This window comes from Encephalitozoon hellem, chromosome IX (assembly GCF_000277815.2).
Source record: "Encephalitozoon hellem ATCC 50504 chromosome IX, complete sequence".
Taxonomy (NCBI): Eukaryota; Fungi; Microsporidia; family Unikaryonidae; genus Encephalitozoon; species Encephalitozoon hellem.
Genome location: NW_004057897.1, coordinates 77,695 through 91,176, shown reverse-complemented (window position 1 = coordinate 91,176; position 13,482 = coordinate 77,695). Strand labels below are relative to the sequence as shown.

The 13,482-nt window shown below is 45.5% G+C and overlaps 14 protein-coding genes across 14 annotated transcripts; 9 read left to right on the top strand and 5 right to left on the bottom strand.

Annotated features, from left to right (window-relative positions):
- Nucleotides 1-16: 16 nt before the first annotated feature.
- On the top strand, nucleotides 17-586 carry EHEL_090770 (uncharacterized protein; the record flags this gene model as incomplete). Its single annotated transcript, XM_003887904.1, has 1 exon — nucleotides 17-586. The coding sequence occupies one exon, from the start codon at nucleotides 17-19 to the stop codon at nucleotides 584-586; it is 570 nt and encodes a 189-aa protein (XP_003887953.1).
- Nucleotides 587-715: 129 nt separating this feature from the next.
- On the top strand, nucleotides 716-1,780 carry EHEL_090760 (uncharacterized protein; the record flags this gene model as incomplete). Its single annotated transcript, XM_003887903.1, has 1 exon — nucleotides 716-1,780. One exon carries the CDS (start codon nucleotides 716-718, stop codon nucleotides 1,778-1,780), a length of 1,065 nt encoding a protein of 354 aa, XP_003887952.1.
- A 62-nt stretch (nucleotides 1,781-1,842) lies between these two features.
- Nucleotides 1,843-2,706, top strand: EHEL_090750 (uncharacterized protein; the record flags this gene model as incomplete). Its single annotated transcript, XM_003887902.1, has 1 exon — nucleotides 1,843-2,706. One exon carries the CDS (start codon nucleotides 1,843-1,845, stop codon nucleotides 2,704-2,706), a length of 864 nt encoding a protein of 287 aa, XP_003887951.1.
- Nucleotides 2,707-2,791: 85 nt separating this feature from the next.
- On the top strand, nucleotides 2,792-4,066 carry EHEL_090740 (DNA polymerase delta subunit B; the record flags this gene model as incomplete). The annotated part of the gene is made up of 1 exon (XM_003887901.1): nucleotides 2,792-4,066. One exon carries the CDS (start codon nucleotides 2,792-2,794, stop codon nucleotides 4,064-4,066), a length of 1,275 nt encoding a protein of 424 aa, XP_003887950.1.
- Nucleotides 4,067-4,084: 18 nt separating this feature from the next.
- EHEL_090730 (5'-3' exonuclease) lies at nucleotides 4,085-6,055 on the bottom strand (the record flags this gene model as incomplete). Its single annotated transcript, XM_003887900.1, has 1 exon — nucleotides 4,085-6,055. The coding sequence occupies one exon, from the start codon at nucleotides 6,053-6,055 to the stop codon at nucleotides 4,085-4,087; it is 1,971 nt and encodes a 656-aa protein (XP_003887949.1).
- Nucleotides 6,056-6,140: 85 nt separating this feature from the next.
- Nucleotides 6,141-6,491, top strand: EHEL_090720 (uncharacterized protein; the record flags this gene model as incomplete). Its single annotated transcript, XM_003887899.1, has 1 exon — nucleotides 6,141-6,491. One exon carries the CDS (start codon nucleotides 6,141-6,143, stop codon nucleotides 6,489-6,491), a length of 351 nt encoding a protein of 116 aa, XP_003887948.1.
- A 38-nt stretch (nucleotides 6,492-6,529) lies between these two features.
- EHEL_090710 (uncharacterized protein) lies at nucleotides 6,530-7,480 on the top strand (the record flags this gene model as incomplete). The annotated part of the gene is made up of 1 exon (XM_003887898.1): nucleotides 6,530-7,480. One exon carries the CDS (start codon nucleotides 6,530-6,532, stop codon nucleotides 7,478-7,480), a length of 951 nt encoding a protein of 316 aa, XP_003887947.1.
- A 35-nt stretch (nucleotides 7,481-7,515) lies between these two features.
- Nucleotides 7,516-8,313, bottom strand: EHEL_090700 (uncharacterized protein; the record flags this gene model as incomplete). Its single annotated transcript, XM_003887897.1, has 1 exon — nucleotides 7,516-8,313. The coding sequence occupies one exon, from the start codon at nucleotides 8,311-8,313 to the stop codon at nucleotides 7,516-7,518; it is 798 nt and encodes a 265-aa protein (XP_003887946.1).
- A 103-nt stretch (nucleotides 8,314-8,416) lies between these two features.
- Nucleotides 8,417-9,100, top strand: EHEL_090690 (proteasome subunit beta type-7; the record flags this gene model as incomplete). The annotated part of the gene is made up of 1 exon (XM_003887896.1): nucleotides 8,417-9,100. One exon carries the CDS (start codon nucleotides 8,417-8,419, stop codon nucleotides 9,098-9,100), a length of 684 nt encoding a protein of 227 aa, XP_003887945.1.
- A 40-nt stretch (nucleotides 9,101-9,140) lies between these two features.
- EHEL_090680 (uncharacterized protein) lies at nucleotides 9,141-9,767 on the top strand (the record flags this gene model as incomplete). The annotated part of the gene is made up of 1 exon (XM_003887895.1): nucleotides 9,141-9,767. The coding sequence occupies one exon, from the start codon at nucleotides 9,141-9,143 to the stop codon at nucleotides 9,765-9,767; it is 627 nt and encodes a 208-aa protein (XP_003887944.1).
- Nucleotides 9,768-9,835: 68 nt separating this feature from the next.
- EHEL_090670 (Prp40-like splicing factor) lies at nucleotides 9,836-10,969 on the top strand (the record flags this gene model as incomplete). Its single annotated transcript, XM_003887894.1, has 1 exon — nucleotides 9,836-10,969. One exon carries the CDS (start codon nucleotides 9,836-9,838, stop codon nucleotides 10,967-10,969), a length of 1,134 nt encoding a protein of 377 aa, XP_003887943.1.
- Nucleotide 10,970: 1 nt separating this feature from the next.
- On the bottom strand, nucleotides 10,971-11,423 carry EHEL_090660 (uncharacterized protein; the record flags this gene model as incomplete). Its single annotated transcript, XM_003887893.1, has 1 exon — nucleotides 10,971-11,423. The coding sequence occupies one exon, from the start codon at nucleotides 11,421-11,423 to the stop codon at nucleotides 10,971-10,973; it is 453 nt and encodes a 150-aa protein (XP_003887942.1).
- A 64-nt stretch (nucleotides 11,424-11,487) lies between these two features.
- On the bottom strand, nucleotides 11,488-12,378 carry EHEL_090650 (uncharacterized protein; the record flags this gene model as incomplete). Its single annotated transcript, XM_003887892.1, has 1 exon — nucleotides 11,488-12,378. One exon carries the CDS (start codon nucleotides 12,376-12,378, stop codon nucleotides 11,488-11,490), a length of 891 nt encoding a protein of 296 aa, XP_003887941.1.
- A 59-nt stretch (nucleotides 12,379-12,437) lies between these two features.
- On the bottom strand, nucleotides 12,438-13,469 carry EHEL_090640 (histone deacetylase; the record flags this gene model as incomplete). Its single annotated transcript, XM_003887891.1, has 1 exon — nucleotides 12,438-13,469. One exon carries the CDS (start codon nucleotides 13,467-13,469, stop codon nucleotides 12,438-12,440), a length of 1,032 nt encoding a protein of 343 aa, XP_003887940.1.
- Between the last annotated feature and the right edge of the window lie 13 nt (nucleotides 13,470-13,482).

Below are 13,482 nucleotides of genomic sequence, written 5' to 3'. Positions count from 1 at the left end.
GTAGCTCGATCACCCCATGAGAACCGGCTTTTTTGTTTCCTGCCGCCTAAACAAGGAATCCAAAGGGCTGAGGGAGGTGACAGGAAAGCTGCAGGGGCTAGTGGAGCCACCAAGAAAGAACTCGGAAGAAAAAAGCATTCGAAGGATTCTTGAAGAGGAAATAGAGGAATACAAGAGCTGCACACAATTCACGAAGCATGACGGGTACAGATGCGTTCTGCTGCTGGAGAACAGAAGCACCGAAACGTCTCTGTCTCTGTTCTACAAGCTCAGAGCTTCCGGGACAAGGTTTGAGTATGTGCACAGAATAGTTCCACTGGACAATTTCTTCCAATTTGACGAAGAAAAAATCCTGGAGAGCATCGGAAGACTTGATGAGAACAAGAGCTACAGAATAATGTACGAAGGGAGGCTGTGCCACCATGAGATGAAAAAAAAGGTTTTCGACCTTATAACGAAGAGCATATCCCTGAGGGTAGACCTTGAATCACCGCACTATATCATTGCGGTTCAAGCATTCAAAGGTAACCTGGGGGTTTCCGTCGTTGAGGGCGAGAAGGAGAACTTTAACTTTTCTGCCATATGACACTACCTGAATATAAAGCTTGTCTAACGAATAAATTTTTTCGATATTAAGCCAGAGAAAAATTAGCTCAAGAATTATAGGACCGAAGAAATACTTCAAACCCCGACCCTTGGAAGAAATCAGGTTTTAATGGATCAAAGCGAAGAAATATCCAAATATATATGCGACACGGTAGTAAGGGTTGCTGAAGGCAAGAAGAGTTTTTACTCCAGGCCGATGGAAGATTTTCAACTAGACTTGTCCTCCTACAAGTTCTTTCACCTGGAGGGAATATCACTTGCCGACGCAATATCTGCCGCTGTACAAACCCTAGTAAAGGACTCCAGATTCAGTCTTCTTGAGGTGAATCTAGAAGCATTGAAGTCGTTTTTTTCATTTTCTTTTCTCCATGTACTTCCCCACAGATACCACAATCTCGATCACTTGATAAACACGCTGTGCTTTGGAGACTTCATTCTCCGAAGGTTGGAAAGGATATGCTGCTTGCCAATGCTAGACAAGATGTGCCTAGTGATAGCATTGAGCCTACATGACGTGGGGCATCCAGGGGAAAAAAGCAGAGAAAGGATCGGAAGGCTGTATGAGATATACGGGAGCCCCGACGCGATGTCTTTCGAGGTGATACATGCAGCCATATGCAGGAAGGGGATTGTTAGATATAGGCGCAAGCTGTTTGGGAGTATGGATAATGTAGAGTTTGAGAAAAGATTAGACTTCATCAAAAAGATGATTTTTGCAACGGATTTACAACTGAACAAAGAGATAATCGATGCATTTGAGGAAAAGTACTTTGAGAAGGAGAAGCCTGGGAGAGCGGCCAAGAGTAATGCCAAGAGGGAGGTCTCTGAAATAGAGCTGAAAATGATTGTAAAAATAGCAGACTTGAGCTCGTGCTACAAGGACTATAAGATCTTTAATAAGAACTCGATTGCATTTTGGTCGGAGATGTATGATGACGACAGCTACAATAGAACGCTTAAGGACATATGCGAGGATATAAAGCTTCTCGAGAACGTATCGATCCCCCTAGCAGATTCGTTTTCCTTAGTATTTGAGGACTTTAGATTTCTGTACAACCAGGCTCTTGTAAATCTTGAAGAGCATAAGAAATACTACAAGGAGCTTGAGAAAGAACATGGGCTAGGGCACTCCTTGGCTGGGGAAGAGAACGGCCCTGAAGCCTGTGCACACTAAATTAACCCTGTCTTACATCCTTGGAAGGGTCTTTATATTAAAGAACAAAAAATTTGATCCCCATGGCGTTAACTTATAAAGAAAGACTAGAATTCCTAGAAAGCTTGAAGAAGACGCCTATTGATCTGGCTGTTGCGGATAGAATGGTGCTCTATGCACACGACAGAACGCTGATGAGACCTACTCTTCTGAGCCTTGTGAAGGAGCTTACGAATCTTGATGCCTACATAAGTGTAATGCACGGGATACTGACTCAGGACGAATGGGACGAGGTTATATCTGACTATGACACACCCATAGAAGGAAGCCATGCAAATCTCAGGGAGAAGATTAAGATGTTTCTGTTTGCATACGAGAACCTGTCTGACGCCATCCACGACTTCAACATCGACGAGGTTCTCAAAGCCTTTGAGGTTTCATTGCTTTCGAGGACCCGGAACGTCCAGTTTCTTCTCTTTAAGCTTTGCTGCCGGAATCCGCAGGCTGTCTTTGGATTTCTATTCAAACTAGCACGCAAAAACCCAACGGTGTACCTTCCTTATTTATCGTCTTTAATTGTGAGATGCAAGGTGGATGGGGAGCTGAAGTCCACATATATTCGGGACTACATATCATATGTCAAGTCACTTAGCAGGGCGCATTCGATCCTGTCTGTTGCTGCATGCCAATGTCTTTTGTACATCGCCTGTTTCAGAAGAGAGGTTGCTGTGGCGGCAAGGGATATCATAGAGTGGGTCTTTGACTCTGGGATTGCGAGATACATGAACAGGAATGTTGTGGAGATGTTCTGCGAGCTGTTTGGCTATGAATGCAAGGTGTTTTCGAGTTACGACAACGATTGCTTATATTTTTTTCCTTTTGACCTACCAATACTAGAGAAGATCGGAGAGGGCATCCACGAATTCTATATTCACTTCGATAGGTGAGCTTCTGGCCTTGCTGTCGTTCTGCCAATAAACTATTTACTTTTTGCAGTGACGGTTAGATGTCTTCAAAGCCCCTGATCCTGGGATGGACGATCTATCTTTAGTGAACTATGAGCACCAATTCAACAGGACATATGACGCAAGGCTTACTGAGCTGAAGCCGTACGTCATGAGGTCTGCAAGGGCACTGGGTGTAGGCCCGGTACTGGATTCGATTCTTGATGCCGAACAAGAGCCTGGAGACAGGAAGAGTGTGATAGTTGGGACGCTTTTCATAGTCAGTGACTTAAAGCCTACAATATTCGACAAAATAGACAGGAAGTCCAAAGAGATAAAGAAGATAGAGGCAAAGACATACTACTCCCGGGGGATGAAGTACTTTTTGGAGGATGGGAGCGGAAGAATAGAGCTTGAGTTTCCGGATATTTCCCGGGTGTACCAAAGAAACTTTGTGATAAGTACCGGGATGTGCATTGGAGTGTCCGGGGTGATGGCAGAAAGGGGAAGATTCCTTGCTGAGGACATTCTGTTTCCGTTTTCCTATCCTCGAGACCTTCCCGTTTCCAAAAGCCTGAGCTCTGGAAAAAAAATCTGCTTCATAAGCGGGCCTTCTATAAGTAGCGAGAACAAAAGCAGGGAAAGAATGATGGTAATAATTGACTATCTTCGGACGGTGGGGGTGAAAGAATACATCATGATTGGAGGCTTCTTTGATGAATCCAAGGAGGTTGATAAGCATATGCTCTCCTCCCTGGACGACGTCCTGAGGTATGTGGAAGGAAGGATCGATCTTGTTCCAAACATAAAAGACTTTGGATCTAGGGTCCTGCCGCTGCTGCCCATTCATCCGAAGCTGTTCACATCTCCTGTGAAGACGAATACAAATCCGTGCCGCCTGGAAGTAGACAACAGGAATGTGCTGATCACAACAAGATTTGTAATAGAGGATCTTCTGAAATACCTTCCTCAAGACCTAGGCGATGTTCAAGGAAAAAGCTTTGAATACAAGATGCACCTTGACATGGAGAAGATAGATGGGGCCGTGCCAAGAAGCATGAGTAATGAGGGCAATATCGTAAGTGCATTGGCCGTTCTAATGAAGGCCGGACATATCTGCCCAACAGCCCCAGACACCATCCAATCTGTGCCGTTTTCGGGCAGAGATCCATTTGTTGTGACAGAGCAAGTAGATTATTTTTGTGTAGGCGATACAGACGAATTTCTCGAGGGCCGGTCTGAGGACGGCACAACACTGTTTTTCACGATTCCCCGGTTTACCAAGAGGCATGAGGTGGTTGTCCTCGACATGGAGACAGGGATGTTAGAGGTTGTGAGGTTTGATGACAAAGATTTCGATTAAAGAATAGGTAGGAGACATTTAATTCTTCTTAGACTCTATGAAACCAACGGTAGTTCTGTTAGCAAATTTAGTGCCATTGTACTCAAGCATGTCGCCTGGGAAGCTAGCAAATGAGTAAGGCAGAACATTTCCTGAGTATCCAGGGCCTTTTATCGAGCACGTTGGCTTTAATTCGGAGTACATGCTCATTATTATCTCACTTGACTTCTTATCAGACGTGAAGAATAGGTCTAGGCTTCTTAAGTTTCTGTTCAGGTCTTCGTACTCAAGAGAGTTGAACTTTGATGCATTTTCAGACAGAATGCTTCGAAAGTCCACAAACGGGAGAATGACGACCTCTTGCCACAGAAAGACTTTGTCAAACATGTCAGTCTTTACATCTTCCGGATAGAAATCCTTATACTCATTAAATATGGGCTGGAGGGCCTTAGGAACCATACTTTTGCTCATGGGTGGGAGAACCGCCAGAAGCTGCTCAAGAGGCCTCAAAGGAAGCCCCGGGTTGATACGTATCTCGCTTATCGAAAGCTTCGACAGGTCTGCTGCAAGAGGTGCAAAGTGATATGGATAGTACCAGTCCCATCCAGTAGACCCAAGGATGTAGTACGAGTATACCCAGTAGAGTCCCTTGACATATTCGTAGCATACGCTCCTAATCTCCGACTCCGTGCTTGCGTTCAGCTTCGATGCATAGTACTGGATCTTCCCTGTTTTTGTGTGGATCGGAATCTTTTCGTAGGTAATGTTGGGCATATCCTTCAGCTCCTCTCTAAACCTGTCTAAAGACTGGGACTTACGGTAGTACAGGCTGTCCTCCTTGCTTGCAAGGATTGTGTAGAAGTTCTTCAGAACCTGGTAGTCAATGGCCGAGTTACATGTGATGTACGACTTTGTCTCAGAGAAGTTCTTCATCATGATCTCAGTGATCGTCTCAATGGAGTGGAACCTTATGTCAAGGCATGGGATCGACGGTACAAAGTCATTTCCAAGGAGAAAACAAAGAAATATCCAATCGTTTAGGATCCTCTCTTCGCTGAACCTCTGTGCCGTGTATCTCCTGAACTCCCTTATAAGCCTTGTTCTGAGCTCGGAGATGTTCACATACACAAAGTGGTAGTTGGTAAACACCCCACATTCCTCATTGGAGTGCCCTGTCCGCCCGCACTTTGTGCAGACCTTCTTCTTCTGTGCCCTGTTTGGGCTGAAGTAGTCTCTCATTATCAGGACCTTGCTCCTGTGCAAAGAAAGGCCAAGGAACATGAGGTCTCCATCCGGAGAGTATATCATGTGAACGTCGTTTCTTGCAGCAGACTCCTGGTTCCTTATGAAGCTCATGATCTTCTGCTCTCCTTCTCCCGGCACAAGGTAGCTAGAGTAGATTATCCTTAAATGCGAGGCTCCCGGGTCGCTGCTGAGCTTGTACTGTATGTAGGAAATAAGGACGCTGTGGAGCCTTTCCATAAAAGGCGTTCCAGGGGTAATGCAGTTCAAATCAAACTTCTCAGCCTCCACATCCACAGCAAGAGAGGACGACTCAGAGATATCTTCTGCCGTAAACTTGTCGTACAGAGAACTTTCTCCAGTAAACTCCCCGTCCTCGCCCTCGTCTTTTCCTTCCTTGGGCGGCTGTACAGCAAAATCCGTCTGGAGAGTGGGCTTTATCGCGCTTCCTTCCTTCTTCCCAAGCGCCGACTTGTATCTTCGAGCTCGTTGGTGGCTTAGCTTTGCTCGAGGCGCCACTCCGTCGATGGCTATGTACAGTAACTTCCTAGGCCGCACCTTAAGAAGAATGTAATCGATGAAGTCTCCAACTGTCTTGTATAGGTCTTTCTCAATCTCCTCCTCAGACCCCAGTCCGGGCTTGATACATGTGTGAATTATTGCATTGAAGTCCAAGTACAGGCAGTCCACAGATGGATTTTCCAGGATGTTGTGGATTGCCTCTCTGTGGGAAAGCTGTAGCCATCTAAATAGTGAGGGAACACCCATGGATGCATTGCCATTTTTTTATTTTTATATCTGAATCTGTGCAAATGGAAGGCACTGCCTGGCTTGCGAAGGCCCCTCCTACCGGATGATGCCATTCGATAGAGAGGAAAGGGCGTTGATTGAGAAGGAGTACGAGAGGCACATGAGAGACATAAGAAAGGCTGAGATGAGAGAAAGGCACTTTGAGATGAAAGATAGGGGATACACCTTGTCTCTTAGTGCACTTGGAAGCAGCATGAATGTGGTGTCTGTGTTTCTTGGATATATTGAAGGCTTGGGGATAGACAAGAGGAATGTATATGGCCACATAGCAGACGCCATTCTCGACGGAAACAGCGGCATTGCAGAGAATCTTACGAGCATACTGAGGCAGGGCCTGAGGGATGAGGCCTCCATATCCATGGAGATAGTGAAAATTCATGGGCAGACGTGCTAGGCTGGATTTAATGCCAAATATTTCGATGCCCTTGGAAAATGAATTTACAAGTGCTATTGTTTGCGTTGATAATATTTTCGTCGTCGCTGGTTGTTTGTCTGAGTCCAAAGATGATAACATCTCTCAAGGTTGTTAGGAGAGTATTCCCCTTTTTGACTCTCTTGACAGCCGGGTTTCTTCTTGGTGTCCAGCTCCTAGAGCTGAGTCCTCACATGGTCACTGACTGCCATGAGCACAGCGGTCATGATCACCATCACGGCCATCACACCCATGAGTCTCCCATGCTTGGATTCTTCACTGCAGGCCTTTCTTTTATCTTTCTCTTGGCTATCGACACCATTGTTCTGAAGCACAAACACTGTGAAGAAGGAGAAAAAAAGAGGCATGCACACAATGCCGGATGCCACGGAAATGACCCCCACCACAAAGTGGATGCCCAAGGAAACCATACTCAAAAGACATCCGAAAAACCTCTAAATGCACAGACTTCTGCAAAAGAGGCAGAGAGATTAGGATGCTGCGATCCAAGTGAGGTTATAAAGAATACGTCTTCAAAGACACAGGTGTTTATATACATATTGGGTATTTCCATCCACTCATTTTTCGAAGGCTTGGCATTCAACTCCATCGACAAAATCGGCTCCTTGGAAATGGGGCTTATTCTCCACAAAGTTCTGGAATCTTTTGCCCTTGGCGTTCCTCTGTTCACCTCTGGGTTCAACTTCTCCACCGGGCTGATTCTTGCCCTATTCTACTCATCCCTCACGCCCATTGGGATTATGATAGGATCCGCACCTGGCTTCTTTGGCCAAACCATCAAAAATATCTTCAAAGGACTTGCCTTGGGAAGTATAATGTTCATGGTGTCTATTGAGATGATTCCCCCAATGTTCGACCATCCAAAGGTGAGCCGAATCCACGGGATACTTACCCTTCTGATAGGCTATTTATCTAGTGCTGCAGTAATTCACTGCTCCCACCCCCACTAGTTGCAAATATGGTAATAAACCCACATCCTATTCGTCTAGTGATATCTTTCCATTAGAATCTTATCCACCACAGGGTATAGATGCGCCGTGAAGTTTCGCATGGGCTCGTTATGGTCTGCGCCGGGAATCACAATCTTTCTCGGGTTTCTTGTTCTCTTGATGAGCTCATCTGCATGGGATGGGGGAACTATCTCGTCGGAGGAGGAAACAATAAAGTGGACAGGCGCATCAATGCCTTTCATTCTACTTGCATTATCCCATTCATCCACCACAAGATGTTTCAGAACTTTGCCAAACAGAATGTTGCCCACTACTTCTCTCAATGAAACAAACGGATTCACTAGAACCAGGGCATCGACGTGGCACCTTTCAGCCAGACGGACTCCCACAGCCGATCCTATGGAAAACCCCAGCACAACCTTCCGGGTGCTTCTTCTTGATATCCACTGAGAGATTGGAGACAGATCTTCGATTATCCCTTTTTCCGAGGGGGAGTGCTGATTTCCTGCTACTCCTCTGTATACCATCGAGACCACATTGCATTCAAGCATCTTCGACATGTACTTACAGAACTCTATATGCTCTTCTACGGCCACGAAGTTTCCTGGAAGATAGATAAGGTCTGCACAGGACATGCAGTCTACTAGATAGAGCTCACTTCTGCCTCCAGGCGCCAATTTGACTCTTATACTCTCCAGCCTTCTCCTCGCACTCTTTCCAAAGAAGTACAGAGACCTCTGGATTGTGAATAGCAGGAATAGGAAGTCCAACAAAAGAACCATGGCAGCAAGGACTATGTGCATGGACGGTACTGCTATAGAGTCAGAAACCATGGACAAGGACGGAAGTCGATTTCAATATTTTTAGATGCAGGTTTTTATTGTTTGTCTGGAGGATAGAATAGGCCTGATTAATGTTGAGCATGGGAAACCCCGGATGATAGTGAAGACGGGGACAACAATTGTAGGACTCAAATACAAGACAGGTGTCATACTTGCAGCAGACACAAGGTCGACACAAGGGCCCGTTGTTTCCGACAGGAACTGTGAGAAGATCCACCGAATTTCAGACAAGATTATGTGCTGCGGCGCAGGGACTGCAGCAGATGCAGAAAGAGTAACGAGAATGGCATCCAAAGAGCTCCGGCTTTTCCAAAACAAGTACTTCCGCTCTCCACTTGTGTCCCACTTCAAAAAAGTGTGTGTGAGCCACCTGCACAAGTATGGAGGAGGGATAGGTGCGGCACTGATAGTTGGGGGGATAGATGACGAGGGATGCCATCTATACGACATCCACCCTCATGGATCGTCTAATCCCGTGCTGTTTACATCTCTTGGGTCTGGGTCTCTTGCAGCCATAGCGATACTCGAGGGCAGATACAGGCCAATGGACAAGAGTGAAGCCATTGAGCTTGCATGCGATGCCGTAGAGGCAGGGATCCTGAACGATCTGTATTCTGGATCCAACATTGATGTTTGTGTGATTGATTACTCTGGAGTTGAGTTTCTTAGGAACTATAAGAAGGTCGGTGTTTCTGGAAATACAGACACTCTGGTGTATCCAGTGAACTCGATTAGGATCAAGAAGGAGGAGGTGTTTGACATTGTCGAAGAATATTAAAATTTAGTTGTTAGTTCAAAGCGCTAGGATACCCCTCTGAATGGGGAATGTACTCTCGAAGAATGTTCCGCTCCGAGAAAGTCTGGTGAGGCTTGAGGAAGATATAAGCAAGAAGGAAAGAAAGGCAAAGAATCTTTCGGCCTCCCTGGACAGTGTTCGAGCGAAGTCGTTGGCTGGATCACTTGTGGTGATTGTCCTTTCGATGATATACTCGTATACGGACGAACAAAGCATAATTCTGTTTGGGGCTGGGAGTGCTTTTGTATGCTACATTGCAAGATGCCTTCTAGTCTGGGTGTATGAGATGAGGATCCGAAGGCTGAACACTACTCTCGAAGCTTTGAAAGAGAAGCAGAAGGAGCAGATTGCACTCCTGAAGAAAGAGGAGTCTTTTGAGGCCACGAAGAAGGTTATTGACAAGTACGAAAGCGAGTCGATGAGAAGACACTACTTCGGTAATATCAAGCAAAGAAGGAGAGGGATGATGGACAGTGTGACAGACATTGTCCTGGGGGACGATCCTGGAACGATGTATGCACTGATATGCAAGAGGTGCAACCATCACAATGGGCTGGTTCATCCGAGTGAGTACGACCTCAATGAATTCTACTGCTATAACTGCAACGAGCTAAACACAAGACTAAAGAATAAGAGCAACAATAAATAAATGTATTCTTAACGATGAAAGGAGTGATTAGGTTTGTCTTTTTGATGATGTGGCCAACCCCGATAGAAATGAGGGCTACTGAGTCGAGGCTTGACTACGAGGTACTTGTTGCGCCGGACAACAGGACGTATTACTACAACAAGAAAACAAGGATGAGCAGCTTCACAAAGCCGGATGTGCTGAAGGGCTCTGATGAGGAGTTTGAGGTTGATCCATGGATTGAGTGTAAAAGCAGGCGAGGAAAGACTTTCTATCACAACACCATTACCGGGGAGAGTAGATGGAAGAGGCCATTTGAAAGAAAGGAAGGAAAAAGAATGATAAGGGGGATAGGAATAAGGATGAAGATAACAGACAAAGAGACATCGAGATACCTGCTGAACAGACTCCTGGAGCAATATGATGTGGAAAGCATGAAAGATGCATTCTATAAGCTGTCTACGGAGCCTATATTCAGAGCAGTGGAAGCAGGTGAGAGAGAGCTTCTGATGAGAAGATATTTCGAAGATAAGGAGAGAAGTGCCAAAGAAGAGGAGGTTAGAGAGCAGAAGTACTATGTGGACGAGGTTTGCAAAGTTGATGTCGGTGTTTCTGACTTCTTTGGGTTCAACAATGTGTTTTCGAAGCATCCATACTATTCGAGGATTGAAGACAAGTTCGCGTGCTATGAAACATATGTTGAAAGGCACGTGGGAAGCACTACCTCACGAAAGCTTGAAAAAGTGTTTGAAGACCTGGGTGTCAGCCTTCAAACCTCTGTAGAAGACGTTATTAAGATGAAGGAGCTGGAGGGGTTTGACAGAAAGGCCATCCTGTTCTCATTTATCCGATACTTCCGCAGGCTAGAGTCTGAGTTCCTTTCAGACATGAAAAAAAGGAAAATGGAGATTCTTCAAAGTGCCAGCCATCACAAAGAAGAGTTTAAGAAGCTCCTGTCAAGAATGTACAGCGAAGGATCGATATACTACAAAATGAAGTTCAAGAATGCATTCCATTTATTCAAGGACTCAGAGCCGTTTTTGAACCTTCTGGGAGGCATCGAGAGTCCCAAGGAGATATACTTCGATTTTATCAATGACTTAGAGAATAGGTTGAGGGGACACGAAAGAGAAAGGGGGAAGGGGATCAGTGGGATAGATAGGAGAGCGATAGATAAATACTTCGAAACGATCGACGAGGAAAAAGAGGAGGGGGAGATATAGCTCACACCTGTTCGGAGGCTCCAAAGAACAGATCAACAATTGACGACACCTCCTTAGACTCTAATGCTGCATTCTGGAGCTCAAGGATGTATCCCGGAATGGCCTTTTCAACCAGATATAATGCTAGTGTGTTTGTGAAATTGTTGCAGTTGTTTTTGAGTAGGTGATACTTATGAGGGGCAAAATCGTCTGCTATGGAGTGAAGAAAGTCCTCGAACACGATCTCGGGGATGTCTGTGGTTCCGAGGTCGTGGGTCTTTATAGGTGTGCCATGGATAGTAGATCCGGGAAGTGCTTTCATTATTCCATTTTGGAAGTAATATTCTGCCCCGTAGACCTCGATTGATGTGTGCCATATCTGAACTTCCTCCTTCCCTAACTTCGACGCAACGAATCTTCTTATTGCCTCATCTCCAAGAGGATAGACTCTTAGTACAACACGGTGCTTTTCCATGGGTCAAGTAAACAATCGCCAATAAAAATCAGCTAAAGAGATGAAACTACGAATAAAATATCCTTTATTTCTTAGTGGGCTTTGGTCTCTTGGATGTAGTCTTGATGTTCTTACAGTACTCAAGGGCCTCGCTTTCCTCCATCTTGATGAGTGTCAAGCTCCTTCCATCCTCCTCAAACCTTTTCTCCTTGAAATCCTCTACATGCTTCATCCTTACCACCTTCTCCTTAGTGTCCACAAAGGCGGTGTTCTTGACCAGGCTCTTTATTTCCTTGATGTCAAGATCGTTGTCAGACTCGTATCTAAACAGTCTGGGCACAAACTCCTTTTCAAGAGCTTCTCTAGCCTCCTTTTCTTTCTTCTCTGCAGACATCTTTTCCTTCTCCTTGAGATACTCTTCCTTCGTCATAATCACAAGGTACTTCTCTTCGCTCTTTTGCTTCTTGGCCTTCTCCTCGTCGTCGTCACGCTTTTTTGCAGGAATCTTCTCAGATAGGGCCCTCTGTGCCTCCTCCTCAGACTTCATCTCTGCAAATATGCTTCCACTAAAGCTCTTCCCTTTGTCCTTCCTCATCCTGATCAAAACAGGGACAATGTGTGGTGATAGGGTGTCCTTCACATCCTCAAGAGACATGTCCTTTGGAAACCCATCAATGTATATCACTCTCTTGCTTATATCCTTCTCCATGACATACGACAGGTACTCCTCAGTCTCGATCTTCTTTATCATCCCGTCCTTGAGCTCAACCACCTTGCTTTCTTTAAGAGCCTCCTTGACATCGTCCACAGTTGCCTCGAGGCTTCTAAGCCTGTTAAACGAGATAATCGTCTCAATGGGAACATAGCCATCGTTCACCAAAGACTGCTCCCTGAGGAACTTGTCGACCCTGAAATTTGCATCGCTGAAGTAAAACTCGACCTGCGACTTGATCTTCTCAAGCTTCTCACTCGCCATGAATGGGCAAAAAATTTATTCTCCAAAATCAGTCCTTCGCAGAAGCTATGCCCAGAGTCTCAAAACTTATCCACCTTATCAAGTATAAAGCTCATAATCATGTCCAGATACTCCCTATCGTTCTTATTGGCATACTTCCTTTTGAACACCGGATTAATGGTATATGTAGGACTGAAGTATGTATAGAAGGGATTCTCCTTGGGAATGTCAACAATGGGGTCCTCTCCACATAAAACAGCCGTCTCATATGCCCAGCACCTTGCAACATTAGTCAGAGTATATCCTCCTCCTCCAAGACAGAGCAAAGGAATCCCAAGCGAGCTAACAAACCGAACACACGACGCATGGCCTTCTATTGAGAGGTTGAAGCATCCCAGCCTATCTTCCCCCAAGGAGTCTGCGCCGCACTGCAGCACAATTGCATCGGGTAGGAACTTCCTGACACAGGATTTCACAACCGGCTCGAAAATGTACTTGTAGCCTGCATCATCAATTCCAGATAGAAGCGGAACATTCACAGCCTTATGCCCCGTCGTAATGAGAGTCCCTGTCTCGGGGAAAAACCCGTCTCCATACTTATGCAGGGAAAGAGTCAGAACCCTGTCGCATTCAAGGAACGCTTCCTCAACCCCATCTCCATGGTGGGCATCTATGTCTATGTACATGACTCTTTGATATGTCTTCAGAAGCTCTAGAATCGCCATCACAATATCGTTTACATGGCAGAATCCACTTGGAACGCTTTTGTGTGCATGGTGGAGCCCACCGCTCCAGTTGATCACAGTACTGTACTCTCCCTCTGCAAGGATCATTGCAGAGTTTATGGAAGCACTCCCATATAGCTCACAGAATCTGGAGAGCCCGATGAAATCAGGGCAGTCAGGCGTTTCGTTCTTCCCAAGATTTTCCAGATACTCCTTTGTGTGGTATGTCAAAGAGGTTGTTGCTGGCTTGACTATCGTCATCTTCTTGTCGAGGCCAAAAGACTTCACTAGAGAGTGCGTAAGAACTGTTCTAAATGGTTTCATAGGGTGCCTAGGCCCATAGTGGAACAGTCCTACCTCCTCGTCGAATATATATGCAATGGCCATTACTCCAGGGGTA